The following is a 27,439-nucleotide window of genomic DNA, read 5'->3' as shown; positions in this document are numbered from 1 at the left end:
CACCATGGAAACCACCATGGAGTGGTGGAGTTGATTTGAACAGATTTTCAGGTCACCTTGGGGGGATTCTTTTGTTTGTTATTTTTGTTAACTCAACTCTATGTCCTCTCACACAAATCCCCAGATTTCTCTCTCTGCGTATTTCACCGTGTGGACCTCAGGGCACACTAGCATTCTATAAAGCATAAGGAGATGAAAAAGAAAATCCAGTAATAAAGTGTTCTCCCTATCCTCTCTCCTTCTCTCTCTTTCTCAGTTCTAAGTACTCTACTGTTATTGGGCAATTCTTTAAAATTTGTGTAAAGAAGTACTAATATAAAATATGCCATTTAGCTGACGCTTTTATCCAAAGTGACTTACATTGAGTATTTACATGTTACATGATACATTTTTCAGTATATACGGTCACAGCGGGAATCAAACTACAACCTTAGCGTTGTTAGCGCCATGCTCTACCAACTGAGCCACAGAGGACCAAGTATCGTAGAGGTTGGCTTCATCCTAACATGACCCCAAGCTTACAAGTGCCTACTTTCTCTCATTAACTCTGTGGAAAACACCTATCCCTTATCACGCCTTACCAACCTTTCTATGTCTGCAGGTTTGTGACTGATGCCACGGTGGCGGTGTTTGTGGCCATATTGCTGTTTGTCTTGCCCTCTGAGCCCCCCCACTACCTCTGCTTTTGGAGAAAAAAGAGCTTCGACACAGGTGATACACACACACACACACACACACACACACGCACACACACACACACGCACACACACACACACACACACGCACATACACACACGCACGCACGCACGCACACACACACGCACACACACACGCACAACATTAATCTGTGTAAGACGAGAGATATGATTGACAGGTGTGCTATCCCTCAGAGCCCCAGCCCACACGCGGCCCCACCCCTGCACTGCTCACCTGGCAGGTGACCCATATGAAGATGCCCTGGAGCATTGTACTGCTACTGGGAGGAGGCTTCGCCCTGGCCAAGGGTAGCGAGGTGTGTGTGTATGTGTGTGTCGATGTAATCCAGCATGTTTCCTGTATGTGTGACTTTATGTAATCGTGTGTGTGTGTGTGTGTGTGTGTGTGTGTGTGTGTGTGTAGGTCTCTGGGCTGTCGCTGTGGCTGGGTAATCAGATGACTCCTCTCCAGTCCATCCCTCCATGGGCCATTGCCATCATCCTCTGTCTCCTCATCGCCACCTTCACTGAGTGTGCCAGCAACGTTGCCACGGCAACACTCTTTCTGCCGATCCTTGCCTCCATGGTACACACACACACACACACACACACACACACACACATACACACACACACACACACATTGCTGTAAATGCTATGCTCCTTTTCCTGAGTAACAGTAAGACACGTCCACAGCTAAAAGAGGCCATCTAGGCTCAGGGACCGGGGGTTCATTTCAGGCCTGGGGTAAAGTTACCACTTGATAAAGCTGGTACTGTATGTGCTGTATAGAGTTGGTCAATGGGAGATCTGAACGAGCCTTACTACTGAAGGGTCTCAGAGGAAACCAAAAGAAAGACAGAAAGAGAGAAAGAAATAGAATACAGGAGTGAAAGACAGATAAGCAAACAGGGAGAGAGCAGACTGACAGGCAGGCAGAGAGAGAGAGAGAGAAAGATAGATAGATAGAGAGAGAGAGAGAGAGGGAGAAAGATAGATAGAGAGAGAGAGAGAGAGAGAGAGAGAGAGGGAGAAGGGTTATTTACACTAATAGGTCATATTAGAGGCCAGCCAGTGAGACTGTGGCAGCACTGTGTGTAGTGTGTGTAGAGCCTTGTTCATTCAGAGAACTGGCATTCAGAGAGGCTTTGATAACCCAGCCAAGACACACACACACACACACACACACACACACACACACACACACACACACACACACACACACACACACACACACACACACACATTCATCCTTTCTTATTCCCATGTTGGATTACACTGCTAGTGCATCTTGGTGTGTAATACTGTGTATAACAATTTGTGTTTCTGCATCTGTGTTTGTCATAATGTGTTTGTTGGGTGTACATGCCAATAACCTGTGTGTATCCTGTTGCAGTCCCAGTCCATAGGGGTGAACCCTCTGTATGTGATGGTCCCCTGCACCCTCAGTGCCTCCTTTGCCTTCATGCTGCCTGTGGCCACGCCCCCTAACGCCATCGTCTTCTCCTACGGATATCTGAAGGTGTCTGACATGGTGAGCCCTCACCTCTGACCTACATTACCATAGCTGCTGTCACTGTGCTCTCAGTAGACATAAACAACATGAATATATTTGAACATTTGTGAAAATGTATTAAGTCAAATCTATGAAGGGAGGAGGAGGCGCCTCCTATCTAGGAAGCGGAGGAGGCGCAAGGAGGCTGTTTTGTGGTTGGTCATACATGAACTTTAATCCTGCATCGCCAACCCTGTCCGCTCCCTGTAGGCTAAGACAGGCGTGGTGATGAACATCATTGGGATCCTGTGCATCACTCTAGCCATCAACAGCTGGGGCCGAGCCATGTTCAACCTGGACACCTTCCCCATCTGGGCCAACACCACTGCTGCTGCCATGACCACAGGGGGGTGAGGGGGGCCGGGGAACACATCCAAACCCCCCCACCTCATCACTATCCTCCAATACCACCACTGCCATCTTTGTGAAGAGGGTGATGAGAGGGACAGATCTACCAAAAACCCATCAACCATTTTCACCTTTGTCCTGCAACATTACCACTACCACTGCTTTTTGGGGTGAGTGGATAGGAGGGATGAATCACAGAGAAGATCCCTATCTCATCCTCCATCAGTACTAGGGCCTTGTTAGGACACTTGAGGGCTGGCCAGAGACTGGTCTCACTGTGAACACTGGTCTGGGGATACAGAGTTTAGGCTTAGTTCTTACCTACAGCATATCACATGCAATGACAGTGTGATTGAAAGGGGGCTGATAATTTACTTGCACAAAACATTTTGTAATACAGCTATATAGATCTGTGTCCTTTGACCAAATTATTTAATATCAAGACACAGTATATGCAAATGACTGACACTTATTTTGTAAGTCTTAGTTTTACATGTTTTGCATACTGTATTTTTGATAGTTGTGTTATTAAAGCCTTGATTTCTGAGGTGTGCATGTTATTGTTGTTATCTGGAGCTTTATGAGCACTAACAATGTCTGATTTCACTCTATGCACTTTTATGTACAGACATAAGTCTCATTTCAATAGGAATTTGTTGACAGCAATTATGCAACTGAGTAAGAACGTTTAAAGTTAGTCAAGGACAACACAATAATAGTGAAAGGAAAATGTGGGCACAATCCTACAGAAACACATTTTATCTCTCTCTCTCTCTCCCTCCCTCCCTCCCCCCCCCTCTCTCTCTCTCCCCCCCTCCCTCCCTCCCTCACTCTCTCCCTCCCTCCCTCCCCCCCCTCTTTCTCTCTCTCTCTCACTCTCTCTCTCTCTCTCCCTCCCCCCCCCCTCTCTCTCTCTCCCTCCCTCTCCCTCTCTCCCTCCCCCCCTCCCTCCGCCACCCTATGAAGCGAATACAATGAGGTATTTTAGGCAGTCAGTCAGTTTAAATGTCCATGTGCTTATTCCTCCACAGACACGTTCTCCTCCCCACCTTTCCCCCTTTTCCACGCTGTGGGATAAAGTCCACTAACTGCTTGTGGCCAAAAGAGACATCACTGTTATCTATTCACTCACCCATGAGAACAAAGACCGGCCAAAACAGACCTCCTGCCTTGTACTGAAACCCCCAGGGCTTGATTTAGTCAACCTACCGTATAAACTGGTCTCTAGGCCTTTACTCAAAAGAACAAATGAGTGATTAATTTCATTGGAATGGATTATATCACTTTTCTCTCTGCCTCAAAATGCTTTAAATTGCATCTACAAGATTAAGATAAAGTAGGGGGTATTAAACTATGGATATACAGTATATAGGATAGTCTTCATGGAGGTGTGGGGAAATAAAATAAATTAATTAAAAAAGATGATACCTCAAATTCGAAGGACACTGAGCCCTGATACCCAGGCAGGAAAAATCTACAGAAAATTAGGTTAAGGCCTACACCAGCAAAGTTCAGTGACTATATATGGGCCTCCTTTAATCTCAGTCGATGTTATGGTAAACCATAAACTTACTCTTACAGTAGGAAGACAAGTTCAAAGGGGTGTGTGGTTATTCTACAGTTTCACTGTCATATTCTATAATATCAAAACTTCAATTAAAAAAATAATGCAAATTGTAGTGTACAATGTTTGGAGAATGCTTCCCTCTTGTGGTTGAATTTGTCTAGTCCCCGATTTGACAGCTGTCGTAAACCGACGTAAACCATGTGGCCCTGACGGTAACAGGTTAGTTGAAGCTGTTTGCGGCAAATATGGCGACAGCTGATTGTTGATGATTTTCAGTATTTACTTGTCAAATAATTGTTACATACACACAATTACAATTGCAAGATACTATTTTGTTTTTGTACAGAATAAGCGACTGTTAATTTGCTCTGGATAATCCCCAGACCGCTAATGGCAGGCGTCATGGAAACAGGTTTGAAGCCATAATTACATTAACTGATAGCTAGCTAGCTAGCGATTTGACTGGACATTACCTAACGCTACCATTAACTGTAGGACCGATAAATATAATTCGATATATAAAGATGTAAGCTAAATAATACCGCGTTGTCTTGATATGCCTTATGATATGTCTGTCCAGCGTAATTCCACAATCCAACGTGATCCAACCTGATGTTTTAAACCATTGGGTCCTGCTGCTATCTATTTAATTTAACTGTGAGCTGTCTTTCAAACTTAAATACAGACTAAGTATGTCTATTCAACTTTACAGAGGAGCAGGCGAGGAACCGCTTTCAATCGGAACTGGAGTTCATCCAATGCTTGGCCAATCCGAATTACCTCAACTGTGAGTACCAAGGCAGTGGAACACTATTCCTCAACTGTCACTTCAGTCTGTACCTGCAGCTATTCTGTGTGTGACATTGTCTGTTTTTCTGTGACCCCACAGTTTTGGCTCAGAGGGGCTACCTGCGAGAGAAACCCTTTGTCAACTACCTGAAGTACTTACTCTACTGGAAGGAGCCAGAGTATGCCAAATTCCTCAAGTAAGGCTACTGATAGATTGATGATTATTGTTGACTTGCTAGTTATTTACAGTATTGTTTGTGTGTGTAATGAGTTAGTGATATCTATTCAATAGTAAGGGGTTTCCGACGTAAATGACATACCTTTCCTTTCTTATTGTAACAGCCAAAGTAGTGTATTTATTACAGTTGATGTGGTACCTTCTCTTGCCTTGCAGGTACCCCCACTGCCTACACATGCTGGAGCTGCTGCAGTATGAGCACTTCCGGAAGGAGCTGGTGAATGCCCAGTGTGCCAAATTCATTGACGAGCAGCAGCTGCTTCACTGGCAGCACTACTCTCGCAAACGCACCCGCCTGCAGCAGGCCCTGGCAGAACAGCAACAGCAGCAGCAGCAACAGCCTCCTCATGGAAATGCAACAACCAAATGAGAGAGTGTGTGTGTGTGTGTGCGTCTGTGCGTGTGTGTGTGTGTGTGTGTGTGTGTGTGTGTGTGTGTGTGTGTGTGTGTGTGTGTGTGTGTGTGTGTGTGTGTGTGTGTGTACTATACTTATGTATAGTGGGGGTATATAGAGACGGTATATGTGTGAGAAAGAGAACTGGTGTGGTTTAAAATGCACATGATGAGGGCATGGCTACAACCATCTGGACTGGAGTGGACATCTTATCTTTTTTCTTTTTGCCTCTGTTTAATATTTCACAGTATGGATCATGGAGATTTAATGTAGACCATTATAGGACATGATCTCTCTCTTGTTTCTAACTGTAATAAAATGTTTTTTGTAAGAATGCTTGTTTTGTGTCGATATTTCATATACAACAACTTGGGAAATTAGCTGTCTGTAGTTCACTTATCTAGTTGAGTTCACTCATCATTCCAGGGAAGAGTGTGGCCGCAGGGAGGGATCATCATACTAGTTTAATAAGGATATAAGACCAGACACGTATTGGAACCAAGGTCATATACAGTGCTCTCCCATAAGTATTTAAAAGAGGAAGCATGTTGTCTTCTTTTAGCTTTATAATCAAACAATTACTATGAGGTTAAAGTAGAGATTCTCAGCTTTAATTTCTCTTTTTTCAGATTGGTTTCACCATTTAGAAATGGTAGTAGTATTGGAAAATTGGCAGGCGTTTCTGGTTAGTCAGATGTGTTCTGTCACATAATTTGGGAGAGAGCGTTCAATATCTGGTATTGATTCTAGCCTTTACGTTTTCCTCTGGAATCTGCTATTGGTGTCTGTCAACATGACAACCAAAGAGTTGTCACTGCAAGTCAAGGAAGCCATTATTGAGCTGAGAAATCACAAAGAAACTATCATAAACATAAAAACAACAACAAATTGGAACATCATCCAAAAGAAGAAAAACACTGGTGAGCTAAAGAATCAGAAACGGCCTGGTAGGCCAAGGAAGACTTCAACAGTGGATGGCCAAAGAATGCTCACCATAATTAAGAAAATCCCCCAAAACAACTGTCCCACAGAACACTCTCCAAGAGGTAGGCATGAATGTGTCAGAGACTACCATCTGCAGAAGACTTCACCAGAAGAACTATAGAGGCTTCATTTACATTTATGGCATTTAGCAGACGCCTTTATGCAAAGCGACTTACAACAATACATTTGTTTAAGTAAGTCAATCATCTATCCAACAGTCATCATAAGACAAAGTAATCAATGCTCACACCAGGGGCCATTGGCAGTCGTAATGCCAGTAGGCTATTTCTTTTTTCTTTTTTTTATTATTATTATTTATTTTAATTTATTTTATTAGCAGGAGAGAACTTGTACAGGGGGGTAGCGGGGGTGAAGAGGTCTCTGGGGTTGGGGTTAGGGTTAGTATAGGGGGGGTAGTGAGGGTGAAGCGGTCTTTAGGAGGGACTGTTAAGATGTAGGTGTAAACCACTAGTTAGCAACAGAAACCGGATGGCCAGATTACAGTTTGCTAAAAAAGTACCTAAAAGAGCCTAAACATATTGGAGTTTTTCAGGGCCAAAAAGTGGAAAGTTCTACAGTGGCCAAGTCAATCTGCAATTGAACATGGATTTATTTGCTGAAGAGGGAACTTGAGGCAAAAATACCTCAAAACAACAACTGAAGAACGCAACTTGTTCTGTGGTCACGCGTGTAGCGCTTATAATGGTCGGTGATATCCGTTTTTTGACAGATGCATGGCAGTGAAGTGAAATTACAGAATTGTAATTGTCAATCCCTTACGAAGATGGCGCTATGACTACGACATTTTGAGTTTGAAACGCGGAAGACAACGCAACGTTCTCGCTGGGCGTTGCACGGTCGGAGATGAGAAATGTCGGCAGTGGGGGGTTTAATTTCCCGGTAATTCCATACTGCTCAAGTCGTGTGTTACGCAACTGTGTTCGCCTAAATGAAATACAAATACGTTTCAATGAACTTGGAGAGGCATACAGCAATGATCAGATCTACAGTAACTTTTTCTCTGTGTGTGTCAGGGAGAGAAAAGGTGTGTTTGTGACAGCTCTGCATGTTGCATGGCCAATCGTTTCAAATTGCCACCTATGCTGCACTGTCACGTGGTGTTCTTTAGGTAATGTCTAATGTTTAGTTTACCAAAGTCCACTGTGAGTGTTTTGAAAAGGACTCCGGGCTGTGCAGCAGTGATGGATTTAGTGTAAGGATTTTGTCTTTTTCTAGTCCTCTGCTCTTTATGAAATTATGCATTTGTCTCTCTATTCTTACCTCCTACCCTGCTTAACATATAATTGGCTTCACCTATGTGTGTCGTAATTCTGGTTTTGTCAGCCTAATTGTAGCCTACTTTCAAACATCCCACTAGTACCCTCCCACCCACCTTAAACACACTAATGTTTATATTGTGTACATTCTCCAGCTCAGTGCTGTCTCTTTGTCACCGTACACAACATAAGGCAGTGTGTGACAGGGTCAGTATTGTTGTAGTGTGTGTCTGTGTTATTGTCTATTTCAATGTCAGTGCTTACAGTGCATTTCAATGTCACTCCTGTCTGTTGTCTGTTAATGTGTCAACAGTCAGTTTTGTCGACACAGTGCTAGTTGCTCTGGCTGTCAGATACATTATAGTCAGTGTATTATATTCCAGTTTATAAATTGCCCTGCTCAAATACTTTTGTGCCTGTTCAGGTAAAGACAGTACTTTTCTTTGGAGGTAATCCAAATCTGTTTGGGATTGTGGGTGTGAATGTTTCCACCCTGTTATATCTTCACCAACTGTCCTTCTGTCTGTGGTACCCTCTGGTAGGTCTCTGAGGATGCGCCGACTACAAGTGGCGGTGGTAGGGGCTGGAGCTGCTGGTCTGTGTGCCGCACGCCATATCCTGTCACGCCCCGACACCTTCGACCCGCCTGTTGTCTACGAGCTCACAGAACATGTCGGTGGAACCTGGTTCTATGAGGAACGGACCGGTAGATATGACAACGGGCTGCCCATTCACAGCAGCATGTACAGAAACCTAAGGTACAGAAACTCTCTCACCTGTGTGCATGTCTCTGTCTGTCTCTCTCTCTCTCTCTCTCTCTCTCTCTCTCTCTCTCTCTCTCTCTCTTTCTCTCTCTCTCCCTGGGTCACACTCTGTAGGCAGTGAATGGACAACCACATTTGGAAAAGGAGGCCAGGTCTACTACCTGAACTCCTCTGCTTATTTTTTGTTTCTACGGTTTGTTCAACTGAACACAACCCTAGTCTTGTTATTTGCGTCTAACCTTCTAACCTCCCCTTCCCCTGCAGGACCAACCTGCCCAAGGAGGTGATGATGTTCCCTGACTTCTCCTTTGACTCCCAGCTGCCTTCCTTCCTGCCTCACCAGGAAGTGCTACGGTACCTGGAGATGTACTGTAAGAGCTACTGCATCACGCCACACATCAGGGTTGGTATATTGTCTATACACCATATATTCACATACAGGGAGCACTATACTGCTTTTGTCTTGTGAAACGCTTGACTCATGAATAACCTGGACTGCCTTCTCTGTTAGTTCAGCACAGTGGTGGAAGAGGTGAACCCTGTCTCCATAGAGACTGAGAAGGCGGGGCCAGTGACATGGAAGGTGACCTCACGTGACAAGACAGGAGTCCAGAAAACAGAGACATTTGACTCTGTTTTCATTTGTAGTGGGTAAGACGTACATACGGAGGTATTCACAAATCGATCTAATAATTTCCTCGTCCCAATGTGGTGTTATCTTAATTCACGCAAGACAGTTTTAGTTATAGGTCTACATGACCCCTGTGTTTTATACCTTGCCCCTTATCTTCCTGTCTCTGTCCTCCCATGTAGGCACTACTCCGACCCCCACATCCCCACCATCCCTGGGCTAGAGCACTTTAAAGGTGCAGACCTGTGTATACCTTTATCCTATACCGTCTCTCTCCATATCTCTCTCTCTGAACTTGTATCTCACTCAATCCCCCTCTCTCTCTCTCGATTGATACAGGCACAGTGATGCACAGTCATTCATACCGGCACCCAGAGGCCTTCTCTGGTCAGTCTGTGGTGGTCCTGGGTGCAGGGGCCTCTGGACTGGACATCTCCATAGAGCTGGCTACAGCCAACGCCCAGGTGAGTACCCTGCCTACCTTATCCTCTCTTCCTTTGTTCTCTCAAACACACCTACTGTACCTTTCAATGGCTGAGGAAAGACCACTCTCTAAAAAAAAAGGTTCATTAAAGGTGCAATCTGTAATTCAAACAATAATAAAGTGGGCTCCCCGCCATTTTTTTGGTAAACAGACAGACCTATGGATGCAAGGACTGACCATCCATGAGATGACCATCCAAAATTTGAATTTTCACCATGTTTTGAAGCTATACAGTGTTTGTTTTACAATCAACAAGTAAAACAAGCTTATATTTGGGTATCTGATGGGGTAAGGCAGTTGATCTTAGCTCATGAGGCATTTCTACGTTATATTCTTCACAAATCAATGGCTATAGTATATCATTAATGTAAAAGTCAAAAAATGTATGTACCAATAACATATTGCCCTTTATAAGCAACTCCTGTGCTGCATTTTAGATGTAAATAATTCCTCTCAATTGGTTTTGATATCCCCAGGTCTCTCCGACCATGAATAGAATCAAAAATCTCCACAAGGCTAACCAGGATACATAGAGTTGAATGAGATGAGTCCTCACTCCTGTCCATCTTTTCCCCAGGTGATCCTGAGCCATGGTAAGCCCACCCTGACCTACCCTCTGCCCCTGGCGCTCCGACAGGCAGCTCCCGTGGTGGGGGTTAAGGAGGACGGCTCCCTCCAGTTCCAGGATGGGGGCGTGGCCCAAGCCCAGGTCCTGCTGCTCTGCACGGGCTACAACTTCAGCTACCCCTTCCTTGACCCGGCCCGGTTGGGCCTGAAGATCCAGGAGCACCTGGTAACCCCCCTCTACAGGTTTCTGATGCCTCCTGCCTTCTCCTCGCTCTTTATCATAGGCATCTGTAAGATCATCTGCCCCTTCCCCCATTTCCACTGCCAGGTAAGTAAGATGGTTGACAAATCGTTGTTGTGTGATACTGTATATACACATTACATTATCTCTCTCTGACCCTCTCTGTTTACTATGCTACTGACAGTACATCTCCTCTCCTCTCTCTCTCTCACTCCTCTCCCTCAGGTCCAGTTTGCTCTGGCGGTCCTAGAGGGTTCCGTTGCCCTGCCGACACAGGCTGAAATGGAGGAGGAGACTCGGAGAGAGATGGAGAGGAAGGCCGAGAAGGGGGTGCAGCTCAAACACATGCTTAAGATGGATGGAGAACAATGGGGCTACTACCGGACTTTAGCAAGCAGTGGGAGGTTCACCTCTCTGCCATCTGTTACTCAGAGTCTTTATGAAGAGGTGTGGAGACAGAGACAGATTCACCCACAGCACTATCGGCTACTGAACTATCGGCTCGTCAGCGACACCCAGTGGGAAGAGCGGGATTTGCAGACTGGTGAATGAAATGGGTGGGGGGGGGGGGGGATCTGAGCTATATAGATGAATGGAGTGAAATGGATGGAATGCTTTATTCCTGAAATGTATCTTTTGACAATATGTGCTCTATGCAATCATGTAAATGCGTACTGTTTTTATCCAAAGGGCCTTTGGGTAATAATGGCCTAATGTAACAAACACAATCTCTGTTTTCTTACACTTCTTTTCTGCTATTACTCAAATGCATTTTCTTGAGTTGTTTGTAACAATACACTCCATAATGGGTTTAACATTTATTTTCATGCCATTAATAAAAGTGAATAAATCAATGTGCCCTTAATGTTGGCTCCAAGAGAGAACACTTTTTGCTCAACACAAACTGACAGACGCTATGACATTCTTATTGGAAATATGTCATGATCATACGTAGGCCTGAATAGAACCAAATCGTAGCCCACCTGTAGTTTTGTGCAAGAGATCAGAATGTATTTAAAACTAAATGTTGCCAGGGACTGTCAGGCAATCTACTGCGTATCTCCCACCGGGTTTTCCCATCTGGTTTGAGTCGTCATCTCCAAAAATTGTGAAATTGGACACCTAAGAGTACATTCTTAACCCTTTCTTATAACCCTCCTTTACATTGTTTGCAGATCGAAATGCAAGGCCACACCCGATATTTTTTATTCTGAAATAGATTGCGCTTGTCATTTCAAACATTCATGGAATTCGAGGCATCGCCTTGTAAACGGGATAGCCACAGAGGACTAGTGTGGACGCACATTATTATGAAGGAAGAGGGGTTGTATCTTTGCTCCGAAGCAGAAGTAGGTAGAGGTTAAAAGCTGTGGGAACGGGCGCAGAGGAAAGAGGGGGGTTGGAGGAAAGGGAAGGGGTAGCCTGCAGGAGAAGGCAGGGTGTTTCCTTAACCTAAAAGGAAGAGTTTAATCTGAAGTTAATAGAGTTATAGTAGGCTATTTAAAGCGATACCATGCTATCAACAGTCCGGCAAGTTTTAAATTGAAGAGACAGTAATGGGAGGGAGACCGTGATGTCGGGAGCTGTTCACGATTTGGAATAGGTAAGTAAACAAAGTATAGGCTTGTCACCCGCCCCCCTCAAAATCCAACAACAAGAAATTGCTGTCGGTGTGTGTGTGTGTGTGTGTGTCATATCAATTAGATACTTTGTATTCGTTTCTGGCCGTGTTCCAGAACATAACAGATTCCAGTGCAATAGTTTGGCATTCCGACACAGCGAGTCTTTTATGAAGTGTCAAACTTTTAAATCACACTATGACTTGACTGAGTATTCAGTTGATGGGAAAAGATAAACTGTATATTAAGTCCTACTTTATCAAATAGGCTGCATATAAGGCCTTGTGTTTCCCAACTTTTTTTCGGAACCCATTGACTCCGACAACATGCATATGTGCACATGACAATTTAGACTGTTGCAATCTGTTGCAATAGATAATAATGAAGAATAAACTATTAATAGCCAAATATTTATTTGATAATAGTATTTATGATAACAATAATGGATGAATGGAAACTAAACCAACCATTTATTATCGAACATATCGCTTATGTGACTCACTTTTCTTAACTGTTGAATGAAAGTTCATTAACATAATTATTAAATGTTTTATATACATATTCCCTCCTCGACCTCCCTCTCTCTTTTCCCCCTGTAACAAAGGGAAGGATGGATGGGGAGACGGAGAAAGAGACAGGGGAGGAGAAGGAGAGTGATGATACGGAGGAAGAGGAGGGAGCTGTGAAACATCATCAGACTGTGGATTCCAAGGATGACCAGGACCTACCCATCATGCACTGGGAAGACCTGAGTCTGCGGATAGCCGAGCTGGAGAAACAAGAGGAAGAGAGAAGGGAAAGGGCAAAGGTCAGAGTTCACATGGGAGATTGAGCTGGTCCTGGATGCATGATTGACTGCCTGTCCATATTTGAATGTCTTGGGGATGCACCCCTTGCCCTTCTGTATAGGAGTATGTGCTGCTGGCTTTTTCATGTTACAATTCTAATGCACCAACAGGCTAAGAGCAGTTCCCACTCCAAAAACCAACCCATAGACCTTCTACAGCTTTCACCATATATATATAGCACATATCTGATTCCCACATCTGCTAACACTGAGAGAGTAGAGTCTGTTTTCGGATGTGGCTCAGGATTCTCATGCGCTGACATGGTGGGCCACTGCTGTCTAGCCCGTCTAGCCAGTGATTATGAGACAATATCTTAGCCAACCGCTACACTAGCTTGGTGTCTGATAAAAGCCTCTCTCAGGAGGATGATACAATATGTCAAATGAACACACAGATGTTTCTTAACAAATAACACCCTCGCTTTAAAGCTGAGTTTGTCTGTTTGAATATGACTGCAGAGTCATGTGTTTAATGACACCCTTAGTTGCATTCTATGCTCCCCCGCCACCACATGTCTCCACCCTTCCCTCCCATCATCTTTTCTCATCCCTGATCCCTCCCTCTGTTCTTCTCCTTCAGATTGTGACCGGGACAGAGCTGAGGAGCGTGTCAGAGTGGAGGGCGGAGGAGAGGCAGGGTGGGCTGCGGAGGGAAGACTGGGAGGATGGGGAGGACATGGGAAGATGTCGGGTCACGGTCATCACATCTCGGTAATGACAACAGCGAGAACTCATTTTTCAAAAATGTTAAATCACAATGACAAATGTTGCGATTCAGATCCGTGTTGTGTTACAGATTCCCCAACCACAAAAATCTACAGTTGTGCTTCATCAACAACAGTGAAAGTGAAGAAGATGATGATGAGGATGGAGCTAGCAAAGAGGTTAGCCTCTTTCTGTCTGTTACTGTGATGCATTGCCACTCATCTCTCCTAGTTTTGTTTTCTTTTACATTGATTTCCCTCATTAGGAGTTCATATTGCAACAGGGGGTCACTACTGAGTGTCACTACATTTTAAACCCAGCTCATTTTATTACAGCATAACCCATGTACATGAGAAAAAACACAAATATGATTTTTATCACTAACCCGATTACCATAAACCTTAGCTTTACCTAAACTAAATGGCTCATATTCTCGCTCTAGTTCCACTGAGATCATTACCGTTGTTTGTTCAAGTATGGCCATCTGGTAATAAATATATGTGTGTCTGTCTGTACCCTTGCCAAAACATTGTTGGATTTCCGGTTTGTTAGGGTTCTATAGGATCAGGTAGCCATGGTTACCGTCCCTCTGGATTGAAGTTGGAGGTGAGGGCCACACTAAGCGCTCTCCGAGACAAGCTGTTGGCCGAACAGAAAGAGACGGAGGTGAGACATATGAGGGGATGGAGGGATTTTGAGAGGAATGGAGAGCAAGGAGTGATGGAGAGATAGACATAGGGGATGGATGAACAGAGAGGGAGATAGTGAGTGTATTGATTTTGTGTAACAAACTATTTCTAATAGTTTATCATCTGTAATTGTGTGTGTGTGTGTGTGTGTGTGTGTGTGTGTGTGTGTGTGTGTGTGTGTGTGTGTGTGTGTGTGTGTGTGTGTGTGTGTGTGTGTCAGCATCTCGCCTGCAGTAACGTTGTCTCCCAGAGGAAGCACCTGGAGCACTGTGACATGCAGACCTGTTCACTGCAGCAGCTAGACTCGCTCAGGACCTCCCTCAGCCAGAACATACATGGTCAGTGCATAGTTATCAACCTTCATACTGCATTATTACATGGGAGCCTTTTATTTTAAGATGAAGTGTGGGATACACACACGCATACACACACACACAAACACACACACACACACACACACACACACACACACACACACACACACACACACACACACCCTCTCTCTCTCTCTCTCTCTCTCTCTCTCTCTCTCTCTCGCATACACACACACACACACACACACACACACACTCTATGGTAGTGTACTCAATTCTTGGTGTGTAAACGTAACTTATGTAGTCATTGACCTGTATTCACCATATTGTGTGTGTCCCCTCCCAGACCTAAGCTCAGAGTTGGTGGGTCATCTGTTGATTAGGGACCAACTGAAGACCAAACAGGACGCCATGCTCCTGGATGTACAGGATCTGACATAACCCTGAAAGACAGGTGACCAGGATATGACATAACTGCAATCGACAGGGGACCAGGAGGGAGAGGAAGTGATTGTGACCAGCAATACAGAAGGTGATGCCTCCACTGTCCAGGAAATGCCCCTATGAGACTGTCACAGCGCAAGCTTAGTGGTTCAGATGTGATTCTGACCGCACAGAGAAATGAGGATGAACACTGATGGAAATGAATGTGCATCAGCATCACATTATCCATACTATACTGGATATTGCTTTTCTCGCTCTTCGGGATCCGTACGTTGGTCCGCATAATCTTCATAATCATCAATGGAGAGAGTACTGTATTAGGATCTGTGTTGAAGTTTGTATGTGCACTTAACGAAAATGATTTCAAATCGGAAATAGGGTTTTAAGCCATCTATGATGTTGTTATAACATCTGTAATAATATCTATGACTCCTTGACGGCCTGTGCGTAGGAGGAAGCTCTGTTAATCATGGGAGGTGTCAGTGGAAGCACTTTCATGTAGACATACAGTAGTCTGGCCCACCACTCAGTGAGTTATATCATTTACGTACAAATGAGGGATGCCACCTTTTCACAAGTTTTATTGTGTTACTGTTCTGAATCCTTGACTTACTGATGTATTAGGGAATTGTCCACTTGCAACATTATATAAGACAAGCTATGGAATTGTTTATACAGGCTGTCCTCTAATAATATTTTGGATTTTTGTTTGTCAATTCAAGGGTATTGTCCACTTACAATGTGTGTAAGAAAAGTCTCAGAGTTGCTGATATAAGTAGTGGTAGTAGCAGTAGTATTGTAGTTCCTGTAAAACCAGCCGCTGGAACTTGACATGGTGTTTGTTTGCTGATCCCGATACTTTGGTGCAGAGTGGTAGGAAAGGAAGGATATAAAAGCAATTTATGATAGGAGGTGTTCCCATAGAACACTCACTCAGGTGGTTTACGGCCATAATGACCTAGGACATAATGACATAGGCAACCAAGAAGCTGCTATTCCATCCGTTCGTTATGACCGATTGTGCCTTATTCAGCAATTATAGCAATTAAAAATATATAAATAAATAAATATAAAAACTTTACTCTCACATAATCGTGTGTATTGTTGTGTGATGGAAGTATGAACTGTGATAGGGGACAGAGAGCCACTGGAACGAGGGCTCTGGAGTGCATTTGACTTTGAAGTATTTTTTTTTCAGTATTGACCTTTTTTAATCATTTTGCATTCAATAAACTTTGTACGGTTATTAAACATCATGTTCAGTTGCTGTGTTTGTCTTCACTAGAACTTGCCTAGTCTCTCTTGCCAGACTCAAACCTAACCAGGTACCCACAGGTGTAGGGAGAGACTACATGCACAGTATATGCGAAGCATTTATTGGAGTGTGATCATACATCATACCTTTTTCTCAATATGACCTTATGATTGTGTTTATAGAAGATAAGTGTATTTGTGTGTGTGTGTGTGTGTGTGTGTGTGTGTGTGTGTCTGTGTCTGTGTCTGTGTCTGTGACTGTGTGTGTCTGAGAGAGTATCAGTGTGTACCTTCCGTTGACTAGCTCAGCAGAAATGAATGAGAGGACAAAAAAAGAAAGGGAGAGATGACGATAAAGAAAAACAGAAAACAGGGGGGAGAGGGGAAAAGAGAGAGAGAGAGAGAGAGGGAGGGAGAGAGAGGGAGGGAGCGATTGAGCAACAGTGCCAGGGATGACTGACCTGCACCAGAGGAAAGATAGCCAGAACAAGAGAAGGAGAGAATAAAGGGAGAGAGATGAGTGAGTGACAGAGTGGAGGTTAAGTCTACACACCATACGCCTTCAGTAATATTATTCTACTGAAGTGCTCAGTGTCTACACTGAGAGAGAGAAGAGCAATCTGGAGAACATCAGGTTTTAAGATACATAATTGTGACTGTGGCAACAAATAACTAATTGATCATCTATATCATCAGAAGATCAGGTAAGAGATTTTATTTAAACTTCCACACCCGAATACATTTACAAATGTACAGTGTTGTGGTAACATGTTACCAAAATCTGACCTCATTCATTCTCATTAACAATATCTTCACTCTCCAAATAAACAGGACTATGAATGAGAAATGTAAACGACATAAAACCCCTCTTTCTTCACCATATTGTTGTATTGTTAAGCTGACAAAACTGATCAACGTTGTGTTAAAATGTTGTATAAAACATAATTCATTACATTGACAATTGCATGTTGCTGCAATAATATTGCAGTAGCAGTGTGCCTGCAGCTGGTTGTATTGGGTTTCCGTTCTGCAGTTCTGTCTGAATGAATGGATATCAATTATTTACAGAGACAGAGAAGGTCGAAGGAGGGGGACCCTGTGTCGGGGACAGAGACACTTTTAGCTACACCCTCCAATGAGATACACACACCACTGCACCAAAAGTAATGATTTCCTTTTATTCACAAACTATATTTTATTTGAAAGAGATAGTATACATCTGTTTTTTTGATTAACACATTTCAACCGACTATTTTCAAACAACCAAACCAACTAAGCCAATGCTTTGAGAATGTTCTGAGTCATAAACACTCCCAACATGGAATATAAACACAGAAGCTAAACATTGAACACATAAACAACATTTTCCAACTAATGCAGTGTTCCCTTGGAAATACACACAAAACACACACACATAAACAGAAAAAGAAAATTCCCAATTCCGTAGCATGTTCTGTAAAACTATGTAAGATTCTTGGACCGTGGATCAGCCTACTCCAAAACATGGGTCTGAGTTAACTCATGGTCAACGTGGATCAGAGATGTAACATGGATGAATGGAGAGGTTCCGGAAAAGTCTGTTACTGATTGAAGGGCCAATAGACCGAGAATTACTCCGAATCAGCTAAATACATTCCAAGTGAGTATTTTCAGAGCTAAAGCACTTGTTTTCTTACTCTTGCACAGAATATCTATCCCTTTGTCAAACCCTCTGCCAGCCTGGAGTGTACAGCAGACGACAGCACCTGAGAGAGGGAATGAAAGAGAGAACAGGAGACAAGCAGAGGAATTTGCTCAGAGGAAGGCGTGATGACATCGGAACATGAGACGCTACAAAGGAGAGAAAAACAACAACCAAGCATGAGGACAAGCCCAAGCCCCACCAACACCACAGGGAGTGTAGCAGCGATGGCAGTGGGGAGCCACAACCCCACCTCTGACCTGTCCTCCACCATACCATACCCCTCTCTCTCCCCTTCCCTATGCAGTATTGATGAATCCTACAAGTACATCTTCCTCCCTCTCTGCTATTCCCTCACCTTCGTCTTCAGCGTGACGCTCAACTCCGTGGTCCTGCTGCGCTCCTGCCGTCGCCAAGGCGGCTGTCGCCATGGGAGCACCCGTCGCTGGAACACCTCTCTGATCTACATGATGAACCTGGCGACCACGGACCTGATGTATGGCCTCTCCCTGCCCTTCCTGGTGGCCAGCTACGTGCTCAGGGACCGCTGGGTGTTCGGGGACTTTATGTGCCGCCTAGTGCGCTTCCTCTTCTACTTCAACCTCTACTGCTCCATCTTCTTCCTCACCTGTATCTCTGTGCACCGCTACCTGGGCATCTGTCACCCGATGAGGACCATCACTCTGGAGAGCAAGAGGGTCGTGAGGGGAACCTGTGTCATGGTGTGGGTAGTTGTGTTTGTCCTTACGTGCCCGATCTTCCGCTTCGCCCAGACGGGGTATGTTGTGAGGGGAGGAGAAGGAGGGGGGGAGGGTGGTGGGAGGGGAGGAGAGGGGGGGAATGAGACTGAGGAGGGGAGTGAAGAAGGGGTTGGTAATGGGTATGTGAACTGTTGGGACGATGCTATTGACAAAGAGTTTGCTGACTATGTCCCTTATGGGATCATCCTCCACCTGTTAGGCTTCTTTGTGCCTTTCATCATCATCGCCTGGTGCTACTCCCAGGTGGTGTGGACTATATTCCAGACCCTGCGCTCCCCGCCCAGCTCACAGGCTGGGGGAGAGGGGGGGGGAGGCGAGGGGTCGGAGGGGGGCAGGCAGAGGACCTCCGTCTCCATCTCCAGCTCCCAGCATTCCCATTACATCCACAGGCGTCGCAAGTCCATCAAAACCATTGTCACCATCACCCTCCTGTTCGCCCTCTGCTTCCTCCCGTTCCACGTGACCCGGACCCTGTTCCTGCTCCTCAGGAGGGGTCAGGTGGGGGGCTGCAACGCCATGAAGACCGTCTCCATCTGCTACAAGGTCACCAGGCCGCTGGCCTCCTGCAACGCCTGGCTCAATGCCCTCCTGTACTTCCTCACAGGAGACAAGGGGGGCGCCCCCTGCTGTTGGCCTGTTGACACAGCTGGCCGCCATGACCGCCACCCTGGTCACTCCCTCTGGCCGCTGAAGATTCTAAGGAGAGAGAGAGTGGGAGAGAAGGAAGATGCGAATGGAGGCAGGGAGAGAGGGGTTCATAAGGAGAATGAGTCAAAGTCTTCCGGGATTGTATTATGAGAGGTTTTACCTTTTACTTTTGAAACAACTATGGCAGCCCACCGTTTACGCAAAAGTGTGTCTGTGTGTATTTTTCAACAAAAAAAAACTTTGTGGTAAGACCTCCCTGCTTGGTAGAATTTGTTGTTTTGCACTTTAATTCATATTTACTTTTCTGTCTGACATATTTTGATTAAATGCAGTTGTTGGACACTGGATATAGTGTGGTCCAACTTTTGTGTATGGTTAATGTTATGTGAGTCCTGTCCAATAAAGAGTTACTGTATATCATAAGATTAATAGCCAGGTTAATAATTTCCCCTGTTATCTGGTCTAAATACATCTGGCAGGTCTTTTGAGGCTACACACACACACACACACACACACACACACACAGACACAGTGCATATTCATAAAACATCTCTCTCACTGTAACTCACTAACATTATGACAAACAGACACACTCACACACACAACATCCTCCATTCATGCATTTCTACCCCTGTCCCCAACTCCTCCCTACCAGGCCAGAGGACAGCTGAGTTATACAAATGTGATGTTGTCATAATGCAGGCTAGGACAGTAAGCAGCTTTTCCCCTCCTTATCAGCGCCCAGTGACCCAGGAAGCCTGGACCACCAATATTATTGCTGACTGTTGTCCCCTCCCTCAGTTAATGGAAAAAAAAGTGATTGTGAAAAACAGTGGGCGTAGCAGGCAGCCATAGAAAAGACAGCTCAGTCAAGTCAGCCTGAGAATATGGATGACAAAAATGACAGTATAGAAGTACACAGATATTCCAATCCTAGTGATTCTTATAAAAATTACCACTATACTGATTACCTTAGACAGAATTAATAAAACATAATATTTGCTATGGGTCTTGTAGTCATATAGTTCCCTTGATTGAACACACTGACATAATATGATACTTAGGTCCATCAGAGGTTTAAACGTACAGTAAGTGTCTTTGTTATAATATTGAAAGGTAAGTGGCAACTGTGACTGCCTGTCATATGGACAACATGAATAAATGCCACATCATGGAAATATGAAGACTGATTTTGTCTCGACAAATGATATTTATTTTCCTTCCGTGTTCAATCTAAACTGAAATGTGTGAAAACATTGCATCCATCATATTCAAGTAGGCCTAATAATAGGCTATACTTCGTAACATAATATAATGTCTCTGGTGCAACTGTTATCATCACATCTGTTTGGGTAACTGATGCAGGCCAAGGGTTCACATTGCTCAGCTCTATCCAGCACTCTCATGATATCCTTTCTACAATATCATGTCTGGCCAGGGTGAGGCGCTATAATCATATTTGACGAACTACCTCTATTTGGTAGAGGACTATGTTGTTAAAATCTTTCAATTAGTTACATTTAGAGTAACGCTTCGAATGTTTGAAGATTTGGTCGATTTCGTGTAGGACGCGGTGGTCAACTCGACTGGAGGATGCACCTTTTCAACGACCTAAAGGTTATTTTGCGAAGGACTGTGCTGTTTTATTCTGAGACTACTGCTTCGCTGCTTGTCAAGTAGTTAGATTGTTAGCTAGCTATAGCTAATCCTAAAAAGTCACGTCACTAGCTGGTCTCCTAACCAAATTTACCTGAAAAGTTAGTCTAATGTGTCTGTCTCCTAAGTTTTTAGTATTTGTATATGTTTTCATTGTTTAGCCTCTGTGCAAGAACAGGAATTGCGATTCTGAGTACTTTAGTCTAGTCTAGGTTACTGTTAGCTACCTGTGAATTACCTACGAAAGGTTTGCGTTCCCTAAAGTCTGGCCTCATCTAACAAAAATGCGATAGAGCGAATGCAGGAGGTATATTTCCCGCTGAATTAGCGGCTTTGAGTTGGATCGAAACGGTTGTAAGTGAGGCCTGCAGGTCGGGCTTTCACGGGGCTTGAGTAGAGCCCTACACCGCCTCTGTGAGCTCCGAGGCCAGCAGCTCAAGCTGCTAGGCTGGAGGCCGGGGACCCAAGAAATGGAACGAATGGAAGTGGACCAGTGCGCAGGCGCAGCTGCCGGGAGCGGAGGCGGGGCTCTTCGTAGATCGAACAGCGCCCCCATGATAACAAGTGTCAGGTCAGTGAAATCATTAGAGCCTTTTAACTATACTTTGTTTCATTTGCTATCATGCAAGGCTCCATTGTAATGAAATGGTGTTTGTTTTGTCACTATATTGTTGTCTCTTTCTGTATCAACAGTGATGGTATGACAGTGTTCAGTCCCACTAGTTCAGCACGGTATCGGCGGAGCAGTGTCTCAGTCAACCCTAGCTTTCCTTCTCGGGTGAGTGTGAGTGTGAGTGTGAGTGTGAGTGTGAGTGTGTGTGTGTGTGTGTGTGTGTGTGTGTGTGTGTGTGTGTGTGTGTGTGTGTGTGTGTGTGTGTGTGTGTGAGAAAGCACAAAGCATATGTAAAGATGGTGTGCGTGTGTGTGTGTGTGTGTCTGTCTGTCTTCTTGAGTTGGTTTTGATAAGTCCTCAGCGGAGCTCTTGATCAGTTTCCATGCTGTCCTGTCTCTGTCTGCATGTCTGTGACCGTCACAGAAGACAGACAAGCACACAGACAATAACACAACCGGTCTTGTCTCTGCAGGCTGTCCCCCTGTCCCCATTCTCATTGGGCGGCGAGAGACTAGACCACAAAAGGCAGGTGAGGATAAGGGTAGGGATATTCTGGGCCTCCTTCCCCTATTTGTGCATCTGTCTCTGGATGAATCATGATGCTGTTTGGTCTGTGTTTATGCATTAGCCAGTGGGTTAGCTTACACAGTTTCAGTGCATGTACACTCAGGTGCCACTGCCACATGTGTATGAATGCTATCATTGTGTGTGTGTGTGTGTGTGTGTGTGTGTGTGTGTGTGTGTGTGTGTGTGTGTGAGACCAGACCACTGACAGAAAGTGTGTGTTTGTTTCAGGAGGAGAACATGGAGATGACACTGAGGGGGAGTCTGCAGAGACTGAGGTAAGACTTTGAAACACTTGACACACACACACACACACACACACACACACACACACACACACACACAGGCATTCAGACTGTTAAAGTGCATTACTTACAAATCATTCACTTTTGTTGAATGGTCTCTTTCTTGCTCTGTAGTGCTTCCAACCTGGTTCCTCTGCCTCCTGTCAGTCATTGGCATGACCACTCCCAGGGATTCCATTCACAGGACAGTGGTGTCACACCTAATTCGTCCCCCAGTCCAACACGGAGGTTTAGGTACACAATAGCAGATTTGTAGTTCTTTTTTTTTTTCTTTTTTTTTGGGATAACAGCCCTTATTTGGTATATGTGCTCATATATGTGTCCCTTTATCCAACAGGCCAGCTGTAAGCTCCACTGTGAGATGGCCTGCTCTGACTCCACTGAAAAGGAAAGGTATATTGGTGTTTCAACTTTCAGCTTTCTATTTGTGTGTGTGTGTGTGTGTGTGTGTGTGTGTGTGTGTGTGTGTGTGTGTGTGTGTGTGTGTGTGTGTGTGTGTGCGCACGCACGCATGCACGCTCTTTCTCATCCTGGTGAACTCTGTTGTTTAGGAGGAGTGGAGTCCGATGGCCCACCCAAGAAGCTGTTTGTTGCCGGGGTGACAGATCCTGCCCACCATACTAGTTACACAGTCAGGTGAGTCTCCCCTCTAAACTAGGAATGCACTCTGACACGCAAGCACGCATGCATGCATGCACACACACTCTCGCACATACTGTACATACTGTACATGCACACACACACACACACACACACACACACACACACACACTTTATGACCAGGTAGATATGCATTTGGATAGCTGGTACATGTAGTTATCTGCATCTCAGTGAACTTACTTACTTTACATACTCTCTCTCTCTCTCTCTCTCTCTCTCTCCCCCCTCCAGTGTGTCCCAGGCAGCAGACTCTCCCTCTGGGGGTGTGCCTGTGTGTGCCAGTCCCCAGGGTAGCCCCCTGTCCCTGTCCCCACCCCCCCCCTTTACCCCTCATCACCCCAGCATCTAGTGACTTAAACACCAGGAGTCAAGAGTCCAAGTCCTCCTATCAGAACCCAGGACTCAACTCAGTAAGCCTATCAGAACCCAGGGCTCAGTTTAGTCCGCCTTCCCGGAACCCAAGTCAGCCTACGAGAGCCCTGGGTTCCACCCAATCAGCCTATTGGAGCCAAAGGCACTCCTCTCTCTCTCTCTCTCTGAGACTCATCAGATTCCCTGGCTCCTGAAGTAATCAGATCTTGAGTTGTAATCAAGATTGAATATAGATGTTGTACAAAAAGACACCAGTGCTTTGATAATCAGAGGGGGCTGGTGATCAGGTGACCAGTGCATTTCAGAGTGTTGTCAGGGTCGAAGACTGTGATGACAATGGGAGAGCACTTAGAAACAGTTGGAGTAACTTCTGGACACACCTGCTTCTTGTAATAATTGACATCACGGGTTATGGTATCCAATGTCAACAATATTAAATCAAACTAACAAGAAGCATTACAGTGTGAGAGCAGTGTGCATAAGAGATACTTACACAGTACGTACAGTGGTACATTGTATTTCTATGGCAATGGACAGGACCTGTAGCTGTTTTTCAAGCCATGGCGGGGGCACATCCAGTGTACATACAGTGCTGAAGTTCTCTATGTTTTGTTTATTTCATTTCTAGAGGTGTGTTACTGACACAGTAAAACTGAGTGAGTTCTTCCAGTAGTCCAGAAGTTCCTCAAACTTCAGACTTGAGGTCACCAGGGAAGATGATGTCACAGGGGCCAGGCAGCAAGGCTGGTGGCTCAGACTTTGTCTATATGTGCATAGTGTAAGAATATGTGAATAATATGAGCGGGGCTATGTTAATGAGCCCTCACTTTCTCTGGCCAGGGGGGTTTGTACTGTAGATATTGAATCCCCAGGCTAAGCTCTACCCAGAGGATCATCCAACCCGACCACTCCTGGTCTTCTAGCATGTTCTTCTTCAGCCCCCCTTCGCTGATTTCTCTTCCAACTGATGTCTGGATCAGTTTATACTTCTGTAGTTGTCTGATGACCAAGGAAATGTGTGCCCCTGGAAATCAATCACCTATTTTTTGACAGGTGTGTGTTTCTTGTTTATTGATGGAGGTTAGTTAGACTGGAAGACTAGGAGTGGGGGGGGGGGTCTCTGTTCTTTGGGTGGATACCCTTTCTTTACATGGGTACTTCAACGGAGGCAGGAGGCAGTGGGATTACAAACCTAATATATCTTCCCATAGATTACAGTACATGCCTTCATATCTTTATTTGGCTTCGGCAGTGTGGTATGGTTGTATGCTCAGGACCCTGGTAGATGAAATTTCATTAGTGTTTAAGTGACAGATCAGAAATGTTTGAGGTGTTATCTATGGGAAAGTTTTGTGGTCGTAATCCCCTGAGTCCTTGTGACCTCCAGACCTTTTACTTGTGAAATATGTCAAGTCTATATAAGCTGCTTAGAGAAGTGTCTTATACAAAAAGAAATAATGTCAACCATAGTAACTCTGTGTAATACTCTTCATTCAAATGCCCTTTCCAGAGTTTAATTTTATAGCAATGGGCGAAATGTTTCCAAATCTCGGCCTATTCTGTGGATGTAATATTTTGCTTCCAATTTACACAATTTTGCACAGTATTCGTTTCACATTATTAATCAATATTGCTGTTACATGAATGGGATCATATCCTGATTTAAGACATGCTGTTGCTTGTTTATTTGTTGCTTTGTTTGCTTGTTTTCCCAACTTGTCACTATCTATCTATCTCTATCCTATACCAGAGAAGTGTTTAGATCAGTGTTGATGGGATCAGATTAATTCCTGGAAGATTGGCTTTATCTTTTACTGACCCAACCACAGATCTGAATTAAGAAACTTGTGAAACTTGTTAGTGACAATCAGTGAATTTGGAGGGAAATAAAAACTCAAGTTGTTGTTTTGAGTTCCATTCATATCAACTGGATGTTCGAATCAGTTGAAGAAACCATGATGTCATTGTTTGGACTCACATTTGGATTCTAGCATCACAGAATCACTTCTCTCCAGGAAGTAGAGTATGTTTGCGTGTTAGAATCTACAGGTGATCCATCGACACACATTGCCAAACCTAAGTGATTTATTCTTTCATATCTTTACAGGCAGATACTGTAGCTCTCAAGACACATATATGTATTTGATACTCATTCTTTCTTGAGTAGGGGAAGATTCTATGCATACAGGGTCAAATGCAATGAACATCAATAGAAGACGATGATCTTGACCTCATATGTTACCCAATGTTATCTGCTGTTAGCATAAAGCGAGGCTGCTACTAATCCTTGCTATCATACGGCACGAGCGTTCAGTGTTCATTTCACCTGTTCCCTCCTTGGAAGGGTTAATAGGGGGAATACAAATCTTTAAAGATAGAGATGATCTGAAGTAATGTGATAATATCGTGCTGATGATGTTCATTGCAATTAGCCCACAGGGTTTGCATGCCTTAGTCAGTGTTTTCCAGCGTCCCGTCGTTGAAGGAAAACGCTGTCCATAATGACAGACTTAAGAGACGACAAAGGAGAGAGAGATTGGATCTCAGAAGTCTTTCCTTGATTCCTTGTTTCCTTTCTTCTTGCCTCCTTCCCTAAATGCTTTGAGGAAAGTCAGACGTAAGGAACCTCAAACCGAGTGGAGAGGACATAAGGAACCCAGGAAAGACTTTTGAGATTCACCCAGACTTGAGTGTGTGTGGGCTATCTCAATTCAAACCTCCAGCCTGGAGGCCGTCTACTGGGTGCTGTGATCTGTTAGATACACTTGATCTGTGTTGTCCTTTCCAGTTTTGTTTCCTATATTTTTATTGTTTTTCTGCTTTTCATTGTTTTGTACTTGTCATTATCCAGTTTAAAAAAAAAAAAAAAAAAAAATGTGATCAGCCACAATCCTAAATATGATTGTTTTCCAAAAACCTACATGTCAGTGTTATAGAGGGCTGTTTTTTCTGCTTTTCAGACATCTGACATTTGAATGAAGCAAAGATGAGAGGAAATTAAGTGGGTTAGAGAGTGAAGTTATTGTGAGAAAAGAGGGAGAGAGGGGTGAGAAAGGGAATTAAAAGCACATGTACCATAACATTCAGACAAGTATTTTCAAACTGTAAATAGCTTTTCGACAAAAGTCTCTACATAGAAAAAGAGATAAGATGATGTATTTTTATGGAGCTGTAAGAGAGAACAAGTGAGAGAAATAAAAATATCTATATTCATTCCCTCTGAGTATCTCATGCCTGTAAAGTTGACGCAAAATGTGTCTCGTTTATAGTGGGGGAAAAATTAATGTACACCTTTTAAATATATATATATATTGTATATGAATCAAATCATGACAATAAAAGTCAGTGTATAATACCAGCAATTTGTGTACTTTCCTTTGACTCTGAAGAGAATTGTTGGCTACTTCAGTCTAGCAGTACATGCTTTCAACCCATCCTCTATCCCACGACAGGCCCAGTGAAACACACATACAAGGGGATTTCAACATTTTACTACACAATAACATAAAATAAAACAGCCTGTCTTATCGTGTAACAACCATCGTCTAAACAAATTCAAATAATACTTGGCCAGCTTGTGTTGTTTTGAGTTTATACACGTCTGTAGGTCATACATATAACAGGTGTACGGGAGGACCTCTCTACACAGGAACATTTCACTGCTTTCTGGTAACCACTGATCAGATACAGAAGGTTCAGCCACGATACTTCAAAAAAACAAGAAGCATTACAAAAAAGAAAAAGAAAAGAAAATGATCAAATGTTAATACAAA

General features: G+C 44.1%; 6 protein-coding genes across 7 annotated transcripts in view; all 6 read left to right on the top strand.

The window, feature by feature from the left end:
- slc13a5a (solute carrier family 13 member 5a) overlaps positions 1-3,128 on the top strand; it is a gene marked incomplete at its 5' end in the record, with an annotated part of 8,227 nt that extends 5,099 nt beyond the window's left edge. The window contains 5 exons of the mRNA XM_083665523.1: positions 602-711; positions 891-1,012; positions 1,120-1,281; positions 2,092-2,229; positions 2,461-3,128. Coding sequence (XP_083521649.1) covers positions 602-711; positions 891-1,012; positions 1,120-1,281; positions 2,092-2,229; positions 2,461-2,604 — 676 coding nt within the window. The 3' untranslated portion in view covers positions 2,605-3,128. The remainder of the gene's footprint in view (positions 1-601; positions 712-890; positions 1,013-1,119; positions 1,282-2,091; positions 2,230-2,460) is intronic.
- A 1,281-nt stretch (positions 3,129-4,409) lies between these two features.
- Positions 4,410-5,876, top strand: med31 (mediator complex subunit 31). Its single transcript, XM_083688507.1, has 4 exons — positions 4,410-4,577; positions 4,878-4,952; positions 5,055-5,151; positions 5,349-5,876. The coding sequence occupies exons 1-4, from the start codon at positions 4,556-4,558 to the stop codon at positions 5,560-5,562; spliced, it is 408 nt and encodes a 135-aa protein (XP_083544633.1). The 5' UTR covers positions 4,410-4,555; the 3' UTR covers positions 5,563-5,876.
- Positions 5,877-7,430: 1,554 nt separating this feature from the next.
- On the top strand, positions 7,431-11,086 carry LOC310821705 (uncharacterized protein; the record flags this gene model as incomplete). Its single annotated transcript, XM_083693853.1, has 8 exons — positions 7,431-7,470; positions 8,390-8,605; positions 8,876-9,014; positions 9,123-9,262; positions 9,425-9,477; positions 9,582-9,706; positions 10,304-10,621; positions 10,760-11,086. The coding sequence occupies exons 1-8, from the start codon at positions 7,442-7,444 to the stop codon at positions 11,084-11,086; spliced, it is 1,347 nt and encodes a 448-aa protein (XP_083549979.1). The 5' UTR covers positions 7,431-7,441.
- Positions 11,087-11,935: 849 nt separating this feature from the next.
- On the top strand, positions 11,936-16,390 carry LOC310819309 (schwannomin-interacting protein 1). Its single transcript, XM_083690552.1, has 7 exons — positions 11,936-12,137; positions 12,758-12,961; positions 13,581-13,711; positions 13,797-13,884; positions 14,258-14,371; positions 14,615-14,732; positions 15,055-16,390. Exons 2-7 carry the CDS (start codon positions 12,764-12,766, stop codon positions 15,147-15,149), a joined length of 744 nt encoding a protein of 247 aa, XP_083546678.1. The 5' UTR covers positions 11,936-12,137; positions 12,758-12,763; the 3' UTR covers positions 15,150-16,390.
- A 1,876-nt stretch (positions 16,391-18,266) lies between these two features.
- On the top strand, positions 18,267-19,646 carry LOC310821695 (P2Y purinoceptor 3; the record flags this gene model as incomplete). The annotated part of the gene is made up of 1 exon (XM_083693842.1): positions 18,267-19,646. The coding sequence occupies one exon, from the start codon at positions 18,267-18,269 to the stop codon at positions 19,644-19,646; it is 1,380 nt and encodes a 459-aa protein (XP_083549968.1).
- A 1,355-nt stretch (positions 19,647-21,001) lies between these two features.
- Positions 21,002-27,390, top strand: LOC310823217 (P2R1A-PPP2R2A-interacting phosphatase regulator 1). Of its 2 annotated transcripts, none has more exons than XM_083696003.1 (8): positions 21,002-21,723; positions 21,846-21,930; positions 22,238-22,294; positions 22,561-22,607; positions 22,749-22,868; positions 22,972-23,027; positions 23,186-23,270; positions 23,526-27,390. In XM_083696003.1, the coding sequence occupies exons 1-8, from the start codon at positions 21,623-21,625 to the stop codon at positions 23,641-23,643; spliced, it is 669 nt and encodes a 222-aa protein (XP_083552129.1). In that variant the 5' UTR covers positions 21,002-21,622; the 3' UTR covers positions 23,644-27,390. The 2 variants fall into 2 exon arrangements, with proteins under 2 accessions (XP_083552129.1, XP_083552128.1); XM_083696002.1 differs by having other exon boundaries at positions 21,846-21,936.
- The last annotated feature ends 49 nt before the right edge of the window (positions 27,391-27,439 follow it).

This window comes from Argentina silus (assembly GCF_951799395.1).
Source record: "Argentina silus genome assembly, chromosome: 2".
NCBI classification, from domain to species: Eukaryota; Metazoa; Chordata; class Actinopteri; order Argentiniformes; family Argentinidae; genus Argentina; species Argentina silus.
This window is presented reverse-complemented; position numbering and strand designations above follow the sequence as displayed.

Bases quoted from the DNA above. Each gene is read 5' to 3' on its own strand.
- med31 (XM_083688507.1), top strand. From the start codon at position 4,556: ATGGCAGGCGTCATGGAAACAG. The intron at 4,578-4,877 runs GTTTGAAGCCAT...TCAACTTTACAG, and splicing joins GGCAGGCGTCATGGAAACAG to AGGAGCAGGCGAGGAACCGC. The intron at 5,152-5,348 runs GTAAGGCTACTG...CTTGCCTTGCAG, and splicing joins GAGTATGCCAAATTCCTCAA to GTACCCCCACTGCCTACACA.
- LOC310819309 (XM_083690552.1), top strand. From the start codon at position 12,764: ATGGATGGGGAGACGGAGAAAGAGACAGGGGAGGAGAAGGAGAGTGAT. The intron at 13,712-13,796 runs GTAATGACAACA...GTTGTGTTACAG, and splicing joins GTCACGGTCATCACATCTCG to ATTCCCCAACCACAAAAATC. The intron at 14,733-15,054 runs GTCAGTGCATAG...GTCCCCTCCCAG, and splicing joins CCTCAGCCAGAACATACATG to ACCTAAGCTCAGAGTTGGTG.
- LOC310823217 (XM_083696002.1), top strand. From the start codon at position 21,623: ATGGAACGAATGGAAGTGGACCAGTGCGCAGGCGCAGCTGCCGGGAGC. The intron at 22,608-22,748 runs GTAAGACTTTGA...CTTGCTCTGTAG, and splicing joins GGGAGTCTGCAGAGACTGAG to TGCTTCCAACCTGGTTCCTC. The intron at 22,869-22,971 runs GTACACAATAGC...TTTATCCAACAG, and splicing joins AGTCCAACACGGAGGTTTAG to GCCAGCTGTAAGCTCCACTG.